The 14,292-nt window shown below is 47.5% G+C and overlaps 1 protein-coding gene across 3 annotated transcripts in view; it reads left to right on the top strand.

The window, feature by feature from the left end:
* vps52 (VPS52 subunit of GARP complex) overlaps window positions 1-14,292 on the top strand; it is a 31,046-nt gene that overhangs the window by 6,616 nt on the left and 10,138 nt on the right. For 2 of the 3 annotated variants that reach the window (XM_020519752.2, XM_048616635.1), the window contains exons 4-13: window positions 2,161-2,236; window positions 2,792-2,859; window positions 3,503-3,678; window positions 5,480-5,630; window positions 6,112-6,212; window positions 6,496-6,628; window positions 6,917-6,974; window positions 8,338-8,471; window positions 11,853-12,008; window positions 13,654-13,772. In XM_020519752.2, coding sequence (XP_020375341.2) covers window positions 2,161-2,236; window positions 2,792-2,859; window positions 3,503-3,678; window positions 5,480-5,630; window positions 6,112-6,212; window positions 6,496-6,628; window positions 6,917-6,974; window positions 8,338-8,471; window positions 11,853-12,008; window positions 13,654-13,772 — 1,172 coding nt within the window. The remainder of the gene's footprint in view (window positions 1-2,160; window positions 2,237-2,791; window positions 2,860-3,502; window positions 3,679-5,479; window positions 5,631-6,111; window positions 6,213-6,495; window positions 6,629-6,916; window positions 6,975-8,337; window positions 8,472-11,852; window positions 12,009-13,653; window positions 13,773-14,292) is intronic. The other variant, XM_048616636.1, reaches the window with a different exon arrangement.

Below are 14,292 nucleotides of genomic sequence, written 5' to 3'. Positions count from 1 at the left end.
TAGCCACACATGTCCAGCTCCTGCTTGAGTGGATGTAATGAACCGGCCCCAACAGCTTCCTGTGGGAGAGAGTTCCACAGGTTCACAACTCTGAGTGAAGAAATTCTTCCTCATCTCAGTCCTGAATGGCCTACCCCTTATTCTTACACTGACAAAAATCATTTATTTACGTCAAAAAAATAACTCTAGCACTGACAGTTGGAGAAATTTCTATTTAGCACCCAACAGAGAAGGACAGGGATAGTAGGAACTGCAGATGCTGGAGAATCCGAGACAACAAGGTGCAGGGCTGGATGAGCACAGCAGGCCAAGCAGCATCATAGGAGCAGAGAGGCTTTGAGTTGGCATATAATGGAGGGACAGCCCCAGTCTGTTTGTCAAATACTTTGTCCCTTACAACAGAGATTGTTACAAGATCATTCCCTCCCATTAAAACCTTGCACTTGTTTGTGACCTTTGTAATGTTTACAATACCACTACAATGAAGACCGATACAAAATGTTGGCTTAAATTCTCTGCCATTTTCCTGTTCCCGTTATTAATTCCTCTGCCATGTCCTCTGAGGATTGCACGCTTAATTTAGCTTAAGCACACCACCAGGAGGTTCAAGAACAGCTTCTGTGCCATTGGTAAAACAATGAACGGCTCTGTATTCTCAAACAATGTCAGTTTTGTTAATGTTGTTATCAAAGAAACATAGAAGATAGGAGCAGGAGGAGGCCATTCAGCCCTTCGAGCCTGCACCGCCATTCATCACGACTATGGCTGATCGTCCAACTGAGCAGCCACATCCTGCTTTCTCCCCATAACCTTCGATCCCATTCGCCCCAATTCTATATCTAGCCGCCTCTTGAATATATTCAATATTTTGGCATCAACTACCTGTGATAATGAATTCCACAGGCTCACCACTCTTTTTGGGTGAAGAAATGTCTCCTCATCTCCGTCCTAAATGGTCTACCCCGAATCCTCATACTGTGACCCCTGGTTCTGGACACACCCACCATCGGGAACATCCTCCCTGCATCTACCCAGTCCAGTCCTGTTAGAATTTTGTAAGTCTCTGAGATCCCCCTCATTTGTCTGAACTCCAGCGAAAACAATTCTAACCCACTGAATCTCTCCTCATATGTCAGACCTACCTACCCCGGAATCAGCCTGGTAAACCTTCACTGCATTCCCTCGAGAGCAAGAGCATCCTTCCTCAGAAAAGGAGAACAAAACTGCACACAATATTCTAGGTGTGGTCTCACCAAGGCCCTGTATAAGTGCAACAACACATCCCCTGCTCCTGTGCTCGAAACCTCTCGCAATGAAGGCCAACATCCCATTTACCTTCTTTACCACCTGCTGCACCTGCATGCTTACCTTCAGCAACTGATGCACAAGGACATCTTCCTCCCCCTTATTAATTCCTCAGTCCTGACCTCCAAGGGTCGCACACTTAATTCAGCTACTCTCCTAAATACCTGTTGAAGCTCTTGCTGTCTATTTTTATGTTTCTAGCTAGTTCACTTTCATCATTAATTTGGGGGCAGGCGGGGTGCACAACTGGGTGTGGATGTTAGAATGTAGAATCCTCCACAGTGGAGAAGCTGGCCTTTTGGTACATTGAGTCTGTGCCGACCCTCTTAAGGGCATCCCAAACAGACCCACCCCCTCTACTCTATCCCTGTACCCTGTACTTCCCACAGCCAATTTACCCTAACCTGCACATCTTTGGAGTGTGGGAGGAAACCGGAGCACCCGGAGGAAACCCATGCAGACACGGAGAATGTGCAAACTCCACACAGACAGTTGCCCGAGGGTGGGATCAAACCCAGGTCTCTGGCGCCGTGAGGCAGCAGTGCTAACCACTGAGCCACCATACCACCCCTAATGGAGAGTAATCACGAAGAACGTTCTCTGAAAGGGGTGTTCATTTCTCCAAAGATATGGTCAGATGCAAGGTATTGCAGTGTAGTTTGCACTGTTTTAATTACTTAATTTTATCAGCACTGTCTATGGCTGTAATTTATAAATAATAACTCCAGCTCCTAAACTCTCCAGCTGGGCTGTGCAGGTTGTTCTCACTCAGGGCAGGAAGTGTTGTTTTTAAACTCCAGCAAAGATTTGTCTCCGGTGGGAGTAATCTGCATGTTAACACCCTCTTCTCTACAGGGTGTGGATCTGAGGCACTACTCCAAGCAGGTTGAGACAGAACTACAGCACATCGAACATGCCTCCATTAAGGACTGTATCCTTTTGCTGACATGAACTCGCTGCCTCGCACCCCTGTGTCCCAACATGATCTTCCTGAATCCCCACAACCACCCCCCCACCCCCACCAAACAACCAGTACACCTCCAAGGAGATGGGGGTGCTGGGAGGTTTCGATTGAAGAAGTCACAGCACACGTTGTGAATGGATGGGTGGGGGTTCCAGGCTTTGGGGGTGCCCCAACTGTACTTTGCTGCTTTATCGGGCTGGAAGGAAGGAGCATCGGCTCACGGCTGAGGAGGTGGGCAGCCTGCAGGTAAGATGCAGAGCGAAAGCGGTCTGTCTGATCGCTATTACCGTGCTGCAATCGTTGGACAACAGTCTCTGAGACGCAGGCCACATTAGCAGCAGCGATGCTGGGAGACGTCAGCTTGTCTGGTCGCAAAGGATTGAAACTTACCCTGTGGCTGCGATGCCAATTCCCTCGTCAGGGGCCAGTGACGTAGTTTTCACGTTGGCCAACTGAAAGCTTCGCGATTTCCCCCGGGTTTTTCCGAACGTTGTCCCTGTTTTCCTGAGCAGCTGGCTGTAGACATTAAGGAAAGTCGGAACATTGCCAGCCTCCACAATCAGATCACAGCCTGTGACACCATCCTGGAGGTAGGGAGATGCTCAAACAGATGCCTTTTGGTTTGCATTCCTCGCCACTTAACTTCAACCGCTGGCAGCATATAATCGCTTTTATTTAAATAGAAATCTGTCCCCTGGTTTTGCTCGTGTAATCCTCCAAGTGATGGGTTCTGATACCTAGTCATAGAATCTCACAGCACAGAAACAGACCCTTCGGCCCAACCAGTCTGTGCTGACCAACGTCCCAACCTAAACTAGTCCCACCTGCCTGCTCCTGGCCAAATCCCTCCAAACCTTTCGTATTCATGTACTTATCCAAATGTCATTTAAACATTGTAACTGTACCCACACTTCCTCTAAAAGTTCATTCCACACACAAACCATCCTCTGTTTATCTAAAAAAAAATCTGCCCCCATGTCTTTTTTTAAACCTTTCTTCCCTCACCTTAAAAATATGCCCCTTTGCTTTTCACCTTATCCGTGCCCCTCGACCTGGTGAGCGTGAGTCCTCGTTCTGATTTTGTGAAGCTGCAGTTATTGCTGGTTTTGAGTATTTTGTGCGGTGTTTTTTTTTGTGTGAAAATGGCTTTGTTTCTCAATGGGGGGAACTGCCCCTCCCTGTCGAAGGGCTGTTGCCCTGGTTTGTCTGAAACGCCTTGCGTTGTTTCCGCAGCGGATGGAGCAGATGCTCAGCATGTTCCAGTGTGACCTCAGCAGTATCAGCTCCGAGATCCAGACCCTGCAAGAGCAGTCCATCACCATGAACATCAAGCTGAAGAATCGCCAGTCAGTGCGCAGTGAGTTGAGCCAACTGGTCGATGAGCTCGTCATCCCAAACTCAATGATCACGTGAGTCATTACCCTCGTTACAAGCTCTTCTTTCTTAACACTTTTTCCTTTCTCTATCAGTTTTGTTGGACTCGTGCCTCTGAGTTACAGGAGTGTCTAAGGAAACGAGGTAGGACTGAGATGGGGAGAAATGTTGAGCGGGGAGTCTGCGGAATTCACTATCACAGAAAACAATTAAGACTAAAACATTGAAGGAGTTAGATATAAATATAGTTAAAGATGGTGTTCTTAGGACTAAAGGGGTCAAAGGGTGTGGGGGAGAAAGTAGGACAGGAGGCTTGAGTCGGATTTTCAGCCATGATCATATTAAATGCTGTAGCAGGCTTGAAGGGCCGAACAGCCTACTCCTCCCTGTTTTCATTGTTAGGGGTTCTGGCTTCAAGTTGCATTTCCACATGATGTTGACTGCATCCCACCCACTGACTCTGTCACCCCATTTCTCCTGTCCCGAGGTATCCCAACAGTTCTCCCACTTCTAATGACTCTCTGTACCTAGCCTGGGCTCGGACAAGGTGAACCAAAACCTGTTCCTTTGGGATGTTGTACACGGAGCTCCCCCTTTTCTCCAGCTGTTTCCAGCACTCGTTCTTGAATGTCTCTCTGTGTGGGTTGCAGGGTGTGCGTAGCGAGGATGTTTTCCCCTGGCTGGTTAGTCTTGAACCAGGGGGCACTGTCCTGGGATAAACACAGGCCATTTAAGACCAAGGTGAGGAATTTTTTTATTTGGAAAGGGGAGGATTTCTTGGAACTGCCTACGCCATAAACTGTAATGGTGCAGGATTGAGACAGAAACTGATAGATGTTTCGCCATTATGAGGTATGTGGATATCGAGGAGTAATGGCAGCCAAGGTCTGTTTGAGTGCCAGTGTAGATTCGATGGGCTGACTGGCCTACCCCCGTTCCTGTTTGAGTGGATTATCGACCCAGGGTAGACGTGTCAGGTTGTGGGGAGAAGACTGGAGAATGGCACAGAGTGAATCGCTCATTGGAAAGGCTGGTGTGGATGGGCTGAATAGCCTCCTCATGTGCTGTAATGGGATTCTGTGCAGGGAATGAGTGATGCTGCCTACCCTGTGTGGCACTGCCTGGCAGATTGACCCACCCAGGTGAGCATCCACCACAACTCCAGCCAGACATTCAGAGACACTCTGCGAGTTTGTACAGTGATGGGAGGTCAGCCAGAAGTGAACTTGGGATCACACTGAGCACTGTTGGTTCGGTAATGACCTCGGTGTAACATTGAGCAGCCATAAGATGTAGCAACAGAAGGAAACCATTTGGCCCTTCGAGTTCTGCTCCTCCATTCAGGGAGACCATGGCTGATCTGATCATCCTCAACTCCACTTTCCTGCCTTTTTCCGTAACCCTTGATTCCCTTCCTGATGAAACATCTCTGTCTCAGCCTTGAATATCCTGAATGACCCAGCCCCCACAGCCCTCTGCGGTAAAGAATTCCACAGATTCACTCCCCTCGGAGAGAAGAAATTCCTCCCCATCTCTGTCTTCAATAGGTGACCCCTCATTCTGCGATGATGCCCCCCTGGTCCTAGACTCTCGCACACAAGGGGGAATCGCCCTCTCCGTGTCTCCCTAAAAATCTTGTACGTTTCAATAAGGTCGCCTCTCATTCTTCTAAACTCCAACCAATACAGGCTCAACCTCTCCTCAGCCCCTCCATCCCCATGATCAGCCAATTGAAAACACACGCACATGCTCACATGCGCGCACACAGACGTGCACACACTCACCAGCCCCTGTTTCCTTCGAAAGCTGGTAGTCTCTGACTGTGTTCTATTTCAGTACTGTTCTGGAGACATCAGTAACTGAGCAGCAGTTTCTGGAGCAGCTCCATGAACTCAATAACAAGATCAATTATGTGAAGGAGCAGTCCTTTAAGGAAACGCTGGCTTGTTCAGACGTGCAGGACACCCTCGACCGGTTGAAGATTAAGGTAACGGTGTTGCAGATTGGTCCTTGAGCATGAACTGTATGGAGAAGTGTTTTGTAGTTTGAAGAAGCGCGGTCTGTGCTGTGTTTAACTCGACCCTCAGTTACGTTGTACCTCAAAAGCTGAGCATCACTTGCAGCTTGTCGGTGCGATGCTGCACAGATCTGCAGCAAATCATCCAACGGTTCAGGCACAGAAATAGGCCATTTGGCCCATCGTACCAGTGCTGGCTGCCTGAAGGAGCAATTGACCTGGAACCACAATCAGGTTCCCCCATGCCCCAGTATGAATCCAAAGAACTTAGTTAAAATATACTCTCCCACCCACCTACCCCCTTCGTTTTTATTGTCAGTCAGCATTTCACTGAAGATTTGTACTAATTTGAAGGTGGTAGTTTGGAAGATGGCTGCGTTTGATGGGAGGGGAGAGGGATGGGGAAATCTTCACTGCCACTGAAAAGGATGAATTATTCTGATTTGTTCAGGCTGTTTCGAAGATCCGGGAATATATTCTGCAGAAGATCTACTCCTTCCGGAAGCCAATGACAAACTACCAGGTTCCACAGAATGCACTCCTCAAATACAGGTTAGAAAGCTACCTGCAGTGAGCACTGTACTCTGTTCTCCTACACGGTTACAAGCTTGCTGGCACATGGGAGTGGGTGGGTGAATTTCTGATTTACAGGCAAGAATAAAACTAAACACCAGACCTGAGAGGTTGTCTTCTGTCACTTTCTTTTTCTCTCTCTCTGTCTTTCTTTTTCACTCTCTGTCGCTCGCTCCTACCCCACCAGGTTTACAAACCAAGTGGGTCGGTTGAATTATCCTCCTGCTGGTGCTCATCACCTGTTGCGGTCACACTCTTGCAGGTTTTTCTACCAGTTTCTGCTGGCGAACGAGCGGCACGTGGCCAAGGAGATCCGAGACGAGTATGTTGACACCATGAGTAAAATCTACTTCTCCTACTTCAAGTCGTACACCAACAGGCTGATGAAAGTTCAGGTCAGGCGCTCTGCCGCGTGGCGCCCGGTATTTACCGTCACTTCCTCCAGCAGAATGTGGAGTGTTGCTGACTCACAGCTCTAGCCTGTATGAGGAAGCCCTACTGGTTTCTTGGGAGTGGGGGGTTGGGGGCGAGCGAGCATGTGAGGTGGGGAAGGTTCTGTGTGAATGTGACCCTCAGTGCTAACTACCTTCTCTGGTAACTGAGTGTGGTGATGGGGAAGGAGGAGCCGTTTTGAGATTAATGTACCCACACTGCTGTCTCTCTCTCTCTCTATCCCACTGTAGTATGAAGAGGTGGCTGACAAAGATGACCTGATGGGTGTCGAGGACACTGCAAAGAAAGATATCCTTTCCCGAAGCTAAGGCTGTATTGTTACCGTCTGGGGTTAGTTTAATGACCATGAGTGTGAGCATTGACAAGCCCAAGCCTGCTTTATGTAACTGAACGTCGAAGGGACGCCCACAGCATGAGTACATAATGCCGTCCTGTAATTGAAACAATCCGGCAGATTGATCACAGTGTGGCCTTGTCAGAATGTCCATCCAGATACCTCTTCAATATTGTTAGGGTTTCTGTCTCTCCTACCCTCACAGGCAGTGAGTTCCATATCCCTAATGGGTGGGGGGGGATGTGAAAAGGATTTCTCCTCACGTCCGCCCCTAAACCTCCTGCCCCTCACCTTCAATCGCTACCCCCTGGTTATTGATCCCTCCAGCAAGGGGAGATGTTCCTTCCTGTCCACCCTGTCTGTGCCCCTCACCATTTGATACATCGCAATCATGTCTCGATCTCCTCTGCTCCAAGGAAAACCACTCCAGTCTGTCCATCCCTGAAACTCTCCAGCCCAGGGCAAACATCCTGGTAATGCTCCCTCTCCAGTGCAATCACGCCCGTCCTATAATGCAGATCCAGGCCAATACATCTTCGCTGCACCCCCCCACCTCACCCACCTGCCCCCAGTGTTCCAGGTGTGGTCCTCGAACCCTCTCGCTTATGAAGGCCACTGTACCATTTGCCACCTTCCCAGCCTGCTGGTTACCCTCAGTGACACCCGTGTACAAGGACACCCGGGTCTCACTGCACCCCCATCCGCCCCCGCCACTTTCCCAATCCATCGCCATTTCCGACAATGATCCACCTTCCTGGTTTTTGCTAAACCTCATATTTATCCACATTCTACCTCCACTCCACTCCCTCAAAAGCACGTGAAACCCTCCCAGTTTCAAAGGTGCCTGCAAAGTAATTCTAAATTTATTAACGCGCATTTTCCAGTGATAACTGCCGATTGAGTTTGCTTTCTGGATGCCAGTTGATTTTGGTTACACTCTCAGATGGCTTGCCTTTTCACTGAGCGGAGCTCGGGGGAGTTGCTCGTTGAACGGAAACGATTACAAATGAAAGGAGAACCATGAGCCCTCGGGCTAATGCATGTACAAGTCTCCACAGCGCGATTGCAAAGTATACATACATCCCCATCTCCCAGCCAGTGTTTATCCCACCATCAGGATAGTTTCAGAAGAAAAATTATGTTGCTGCGTGCCATTCGCGTTCCCTGTATTTACAGCGACAACGTCCCTTCAAAAGGTGCTTCCTAAGGCCCTGTCGAGACGTCCAGTGGTCATACAAAACCTGAAGTTTAATTAATTTTACAAGCGATGGGAGCCCAACAGGGTTGATGTGTCTCTACCCCCTTAACTCTGTCCAAGCTTTTTCTCCAAACCGTCGTTGAAGAATCGCAACACCATTTTTACGCTGGGGAACCGCGGCAATGTTATCTCGTCGTCGGAACTGGAAGCACCAATCATTGTGCCTCATGCTGCTCAGAAAAGTGACACCCGGGTAAGTGTGCTTCACCTCAAGTGAGGGGATTGAAGTGAGCTACAAGACGCCCCCAGTTTCTTGAGGCAGGACCCATGTTAGCCACTAACCTCCTTCCTTGCCTTCGTCACCAGACCAGGTTTTGAGTAAAGAATGAGAGACTTTTTTTTTCACCCCAGTGTCATCGAACAGAGCGTGCTTTAATGTCAGGAACATAATGGGAGCAGGATTGGATTGTACAGTCTGCTCTGCCTTTCAGTGTGATCATGGCTGGCCCACACCTTATGTCTAAGTTAGTCGGAGTTCTGTAGTTAATCCATGATCTCTCAGTGGCAGCACAGAATCAATGGACCGAATGGCCTACATCTTATGGTCCAAGTGAAGTTTGCACTTCCCACTGCCACGAAGAGGCTGCCAACATCATCAAAGACCGCTCCCACCCCAGTAATACACATTTTCAGCCTCTTCCATCAGGCTGAAGATACAGAAGCTTGAACACGCGGACCAGCAGGTTCAGGAACAGCTTCTTCCCTGCTGAATGGACCCCTCTCATTTCAGTCTCATGTGGATCTTGCTTTGTGCACTCCCTGTGCAGTGTAACCCTGTACGCCTCACTATGTCTACGCACCCTATGGTCTGTATGTCTTTGTTCGCTGTGATCTTCCTGTGCTGCTTGCAAATCAAAACTTTTCACTGTACTTAAGTACATGTGACTAAAGTAAATCAAATCAAAATGGAAGGGTTGATGCCGAAGATCACCCATGATCATATTGAATGGCAGAGCAGATTGAATGGGCTAAAAACTGTAAGAAGCAGGCCACTCAGCCCATTTGAGTCTGCTCTGCCTTTCAATGAGATCACAGCTGATCTGATCATCCTCACCTCCACTCTCCTTCCTTTTCCCCCATCAACCTTGATTTCCTGATTTAAAAATCTCTATTGCAGCCTCGAATGTGCTTAATGACTCAGTCCCGATAGCCTGGCATGGGTCAATTTTCGGAGAGATCTCGTTCTCAGCTTTAAATACACTCAACAATACAGTATCCCTGCATTTGAAGACATTCTCCTCCTCTCAGACTCAAATGATTTGGCCCCTGTTCCTGAGAACGTGCCCTCACGCTGCAGATTCCCCAACCCCAGGGGAAGCAAGCACTCTGTAGTTACCCTGTCAAACTCCCTCATTTCAATTATTTTTTTCGTTATTCATTCACGGGATGAGGGCGTCGCTGACCAGCCAGCATTTATTACCCATCCCTGATTGACCAGAGAGCAGTCAAGAGTCAACCACATTGCTGTGGGTCTGGAGTCACATGTAGGCCAGGCCAGACCAGGTAAGGATGGCAGTTTCCTTCCCTAAAGGACATTAGTGAACCAGATGGGTTTTTCCCAATAATCGACAATGGATTCATGGTCATCATTAGACCCTTAATTCCAGATATTTATTGAATTCAAATTGCACCATCTGCCATGGCAGGATTGGAACCCAGGTCCCCAGAACATTATCCAGGTCTCTGGATTAACAGTCCAGTGATAATACCACTGGGCCATCACCTCCCCTTCAATGAGATCACTACATATTCCTCTCCACTTCAGGGCACATCGACCCAATTTACTCATCCTGTCCTAGCATGTTCTGAAATGTGGGCCTAGAACATAGAACAGTACAGCACAGTGCAGGCCCTTCAACCCACGATGTTGTGCCCAACTTTTACCCTAAACCTAATGCCTATCTAACCTCCACCCCTACCTTATACTATCATCCATATGCCTATCTAATAGCCGCTTAAACGCCCCTAATGAGGCCAGTTCCACGCCCGGACCACTCTCTGAGTAAAGAACTGACGTCTCCCCTATATCTACCTCCACTCACTTTAAAACTATGCCCCCTCGTAATAGCTACCTCCACGTCAGGAAAATGTCTCTGGCAAATGTGTGTGCTAAATACATTATATTTTAGGGTTTGGTGGGTGGATGCAAGTCAGTTCTGTGAAGGTTTTTATTTAAAACCAGTCAGATGGTCATTTGAACAGTAACCTCAATGCACCAGTTCCAAGATAGCTCCTGATGACAGTCAAGGACCTGGGAGAGCTCTTGTCCTGTTAATGGGTTCATTTTTAGGCTGCTTGGTTTATGACGAAGTGTAGACACATTAATGCAAGAAGTTTAGTTTTGACATCAGGGCAGAAAGTTCAAGGTCTCAGTTCAAAAGAGCCCAGGCTTCAGTCCAGCCACTCGGAATCCGGGCAGTTTGGGGGAACCACTATCCTGACTGAAAACATTTATTTTTAATGTAGAGCTCCGAAACCAGGAAAGCTTGTTTCAGAGTCTTCACATAGAGAACCTTTAGGACACCACAGTCATGAAGGCTTGATGTCATCAAATTTTGAAAGGAATCATCAAATTTTCTCTACATTCCAAGGCAAAGGAATTGGGAAGATTGCATTTGAATAAAGATTTGTCTTTGGAATTCAGTATCTGTAAAGGGATAGTGCTGGGGAACAGAGTGAAACTTTATTTTGGTATTTATTTGTGTGACCATCTTTTTGATTTTGTTTTTAGAACTAGAAAACACAAACCGATAATTTGTCTGCCCTCTCAGGTGGACGTGCAAGATCCCATAGCAGTGTTACGAAGCAGGATAAAGTTACTTATCCCTTGTATTCCGGCCACACCTTTATCCCTGATTGCACCTAGGGAATGAATAGGTCGCCTGGTCATCACCACATTGCTGTGGGATCTTGCTGTGCGTCAGTTGGCAGTTGTGTTCCTGCATTACAACAATGTCTTCACTTCAGAAGTACTTCCTTGGCCATTTTGAGATGCCCCCTGATCGGGAGCAGTGCATCCAAGTGTAAATATATTTTAGCTTTGTTTATTCCCTCTGTGGAACAAACCTGTGTTCTCTCATTAGAGTGTCTCCAGCCTCGTGTGAATCTGTACCAGTAACTAGCCACCACATTAACCATCTGTAACAGTATTTCACTCTGCACTCTCTGATGTCCAGTGTTACCATCAGCTGGCATCGTAATGATTGCCCGAGTGCCAAATAAAAGTCAGTTTTGTGTTGTACCTCCGTGGTTCGTTAGGAATCGATAAGAATATCCGAACTGATTTTATACAAACTTTTGTTGAGAAGCTCCCTGGGATAGAGCTGGTTGAAAACTAGTTCTCTCGAAGTTCAAGAGTTCCGCCTTGCTGCCCCTGCTTTACTTTTGTTTTATAACATCTGACATGTTTCTAAAGTGTTCTTGTTGATTTGCTGCATTACAGATGTGCCAAAAAGATGCATAAAGTTTTATTACTGAAAAGCCCAGAGGACATTAGTCTAAGGCAATGTATTTGTCATCGGTTTCTCCAATAATTGATAATTAACTGCTGACGTCTCCATCTTTCATTCTTCAGTATCCCTTTGAGAGTCTGTTCCGTAGTCAGCACTACGCACTTCTCGATAACAGCTGCCGCGAGTATCTCTTTCTCTGTGACTTCTTCATGGTGACTGGGAACTCTGCACAGGATCTCTTCAACGCCATCATGGGAAAGACCCTCACCATGTTCTTGGTAATTTAAAACTGACTGAACAAGTCTGTAGCCATCCGGATATCCATGTGTATGCTTTTACAAAGTGAGATCATTCTACCTTACAGAGAAGAGACCATTTGATCCTCATGCCTACGTTGGGTCTCTGAAATGTAACCAATCACTCCAACTCGCCTGCTCCCCACACCCTGACCCCCCCGCCCCTCACCCTCCCAAAATATTGTTTCCCCAATTATCTTCACACAATTTATTGAGTCTGGGTCCACATGGAATACATAACAAGGCTCAGGAGTAGGCTATTTGAGCTCTGCCTTTCTGTACCATCATGGTCGATCACATCTTGGATTCAACTCCACTTTTCCTGCCCATTCCCCGTAACCCTTCAACCTGTTACTGATTAAACATCTGCATCCTGCTTCATTTTACACAGTGGCCCAGCAGTCATCGTGCTCTGGGGGAGTGAATTCTACAGATTCTTTGAATGAAGTAACTTCTCCTCATCTCTGTCTTAAATCTGCTGTCCCTTATCCTAAAACTATGACCTCTCCTTCCAGATTGCCCCTCAAGGGGAAACATCCTCTCTCTATGTCCACTTTCTCAGTCCCCCTTCAGCATCTTCTATCCCTTAATTAGATCTCCTCTCAATCTTCTAAACTTCAGGGAGTGTCGGCTTAATCTACTCAGTCTCTCTTCATAAGACAAACCCCTCATCTCTGAAATCAATTGAGTGTCCCTCCTCCAAACTACCTCCAATACAACGACCTCTCTCCTCGAGTAATGAGAGCAAAACTGTACACAGTGCTCTAGGTGCAGTCTCACTAATGCCTTGCACAGTTGCCTGTCCCTAATTGCCGAGAGGGCAGGTAAGAGTCTACCACATAGCTGTGGGTCAGGAGTCATGTGTAGGCCAGACCGGGTAAGGATGGCAGTTTCCTTCCCTGAGGGACATCAGTGAACGAGATGGGATTTTCCAACAGTAGGCTGTTGGATGGTCACCATTAGTCTAGTTTTTTTTGAGTCTTTACGTTCAGTCTCAGAGTGGGGGGGTGGGGAAGTAGAATTTGAACCCACATCCCCAGTACATCAGCCTTAGATCCTAGATTACTGTGCAGTGACATTATCGCCAGCTCCCCAAAGTCTACTAATCAGGAAACTATCATCAGTTGTTCCAAAGCCCCATCTGGTTCATAAATGTCCTTCAGGGAAGGAAATGTGCCATCCTTACCTGGTCTGGCCTACATGTGACTCCAGGCCCACAGCAATGTGGTTGACACTTAACCGCCCTGTGGACAATTAGGGATGGATAAACAATGCTGGCCAAGCCAGAAATGTCCAACTTCCATGAACGAAATTTTTATTTAAAAAAGCAAGTTGTGGTAAAAAGAACTTTGGATGTCTGTGTGGAGATTGAGCAAACGAATATAACTCCGAAATCCCACCCTGAATGTGGCTTTCTGGGGATTCTGTACATTGCCATTTTGTACGTGCCTGTGTGTGCGCATGTGTGTCTCAGTGTGTTTTCTCTGAAGCTCACCGGCACCAGGTGAGAGTCCTCAGCGGTTCACAGGCGCAGTGTTCCTGCCTGCCGCCTTGTTAGGTTCAGCACTTACAGAATGTTCCCACCCCTGCCTTTGAATTGGTGCCTATAAAGAATTTCTCGTTTCAGAAACACGTGCACACCTACATAGCAGATTGCTTCGACAGCATTGCGATCTTTCTCTCCATTCACATCATTCTCCGCTTCAAGACCATCATGGCCAAGAGGAACGTGCCAGCTGTCGATAAGTGAGTCACTTAGTAGCTGATGCATTTAGACAGGCAGACCAAAGGGTCTTTGCAGTACTGTCCAGATCCTGGCGCTCTGGCTGAAAAGGAATTGCACTCTCTGAACCTTCGAGAATTGCATGTCAGCTCTGAAACGTTATTTAATGCAGAAACATTGCAAAATAGGACCGACAAAAGGCCATCTGGCCCTTTTGAGAGTGCTCGCTGTCCAGTAGGATTCTCGTTCTATTTTACTTTAGCCGTTCCACTGTTGCTGAGCATCCTTTATGAAGTGCCTTGAGGTAAACCACACTGCCGTGTAAGTCACCATGATGCAGTGCCTAGCAGTTTGCATTTGTATAGGACCCATCATAATCGTGTCCCCAGGTACTTTGCAGGAGAACTTATTGATTTTCGTGTAGATCTGTAGCTCGGGTTGTGGGTGTTGAGGTTGGTTGGCTCGCCGAGCTGGTTTGTTGTTCTGCAGACGTTTCGTTACCATGCTTGGTAACATCCTCAGTGCAGCCTCTGATGGAGCGTC

The sequence above is a fragment of the Rhincodon typus genome, chromosome 35 (assembly GCF_021869965.1).
Source record: "Rhincodon typus isolate 14 chromosome 35, sRhiTyp1.1, whole genome shotgun sequence".
NCBI lineage: Eukaryota > Metazoa > Chordata > Chondrichthyes > Orectolobiformes > Rhincodontidae > Rhincodon > Rhincodon typus.
This window is presented reverse-complemented; position numbering and strand designations above follow the sequence as displayed.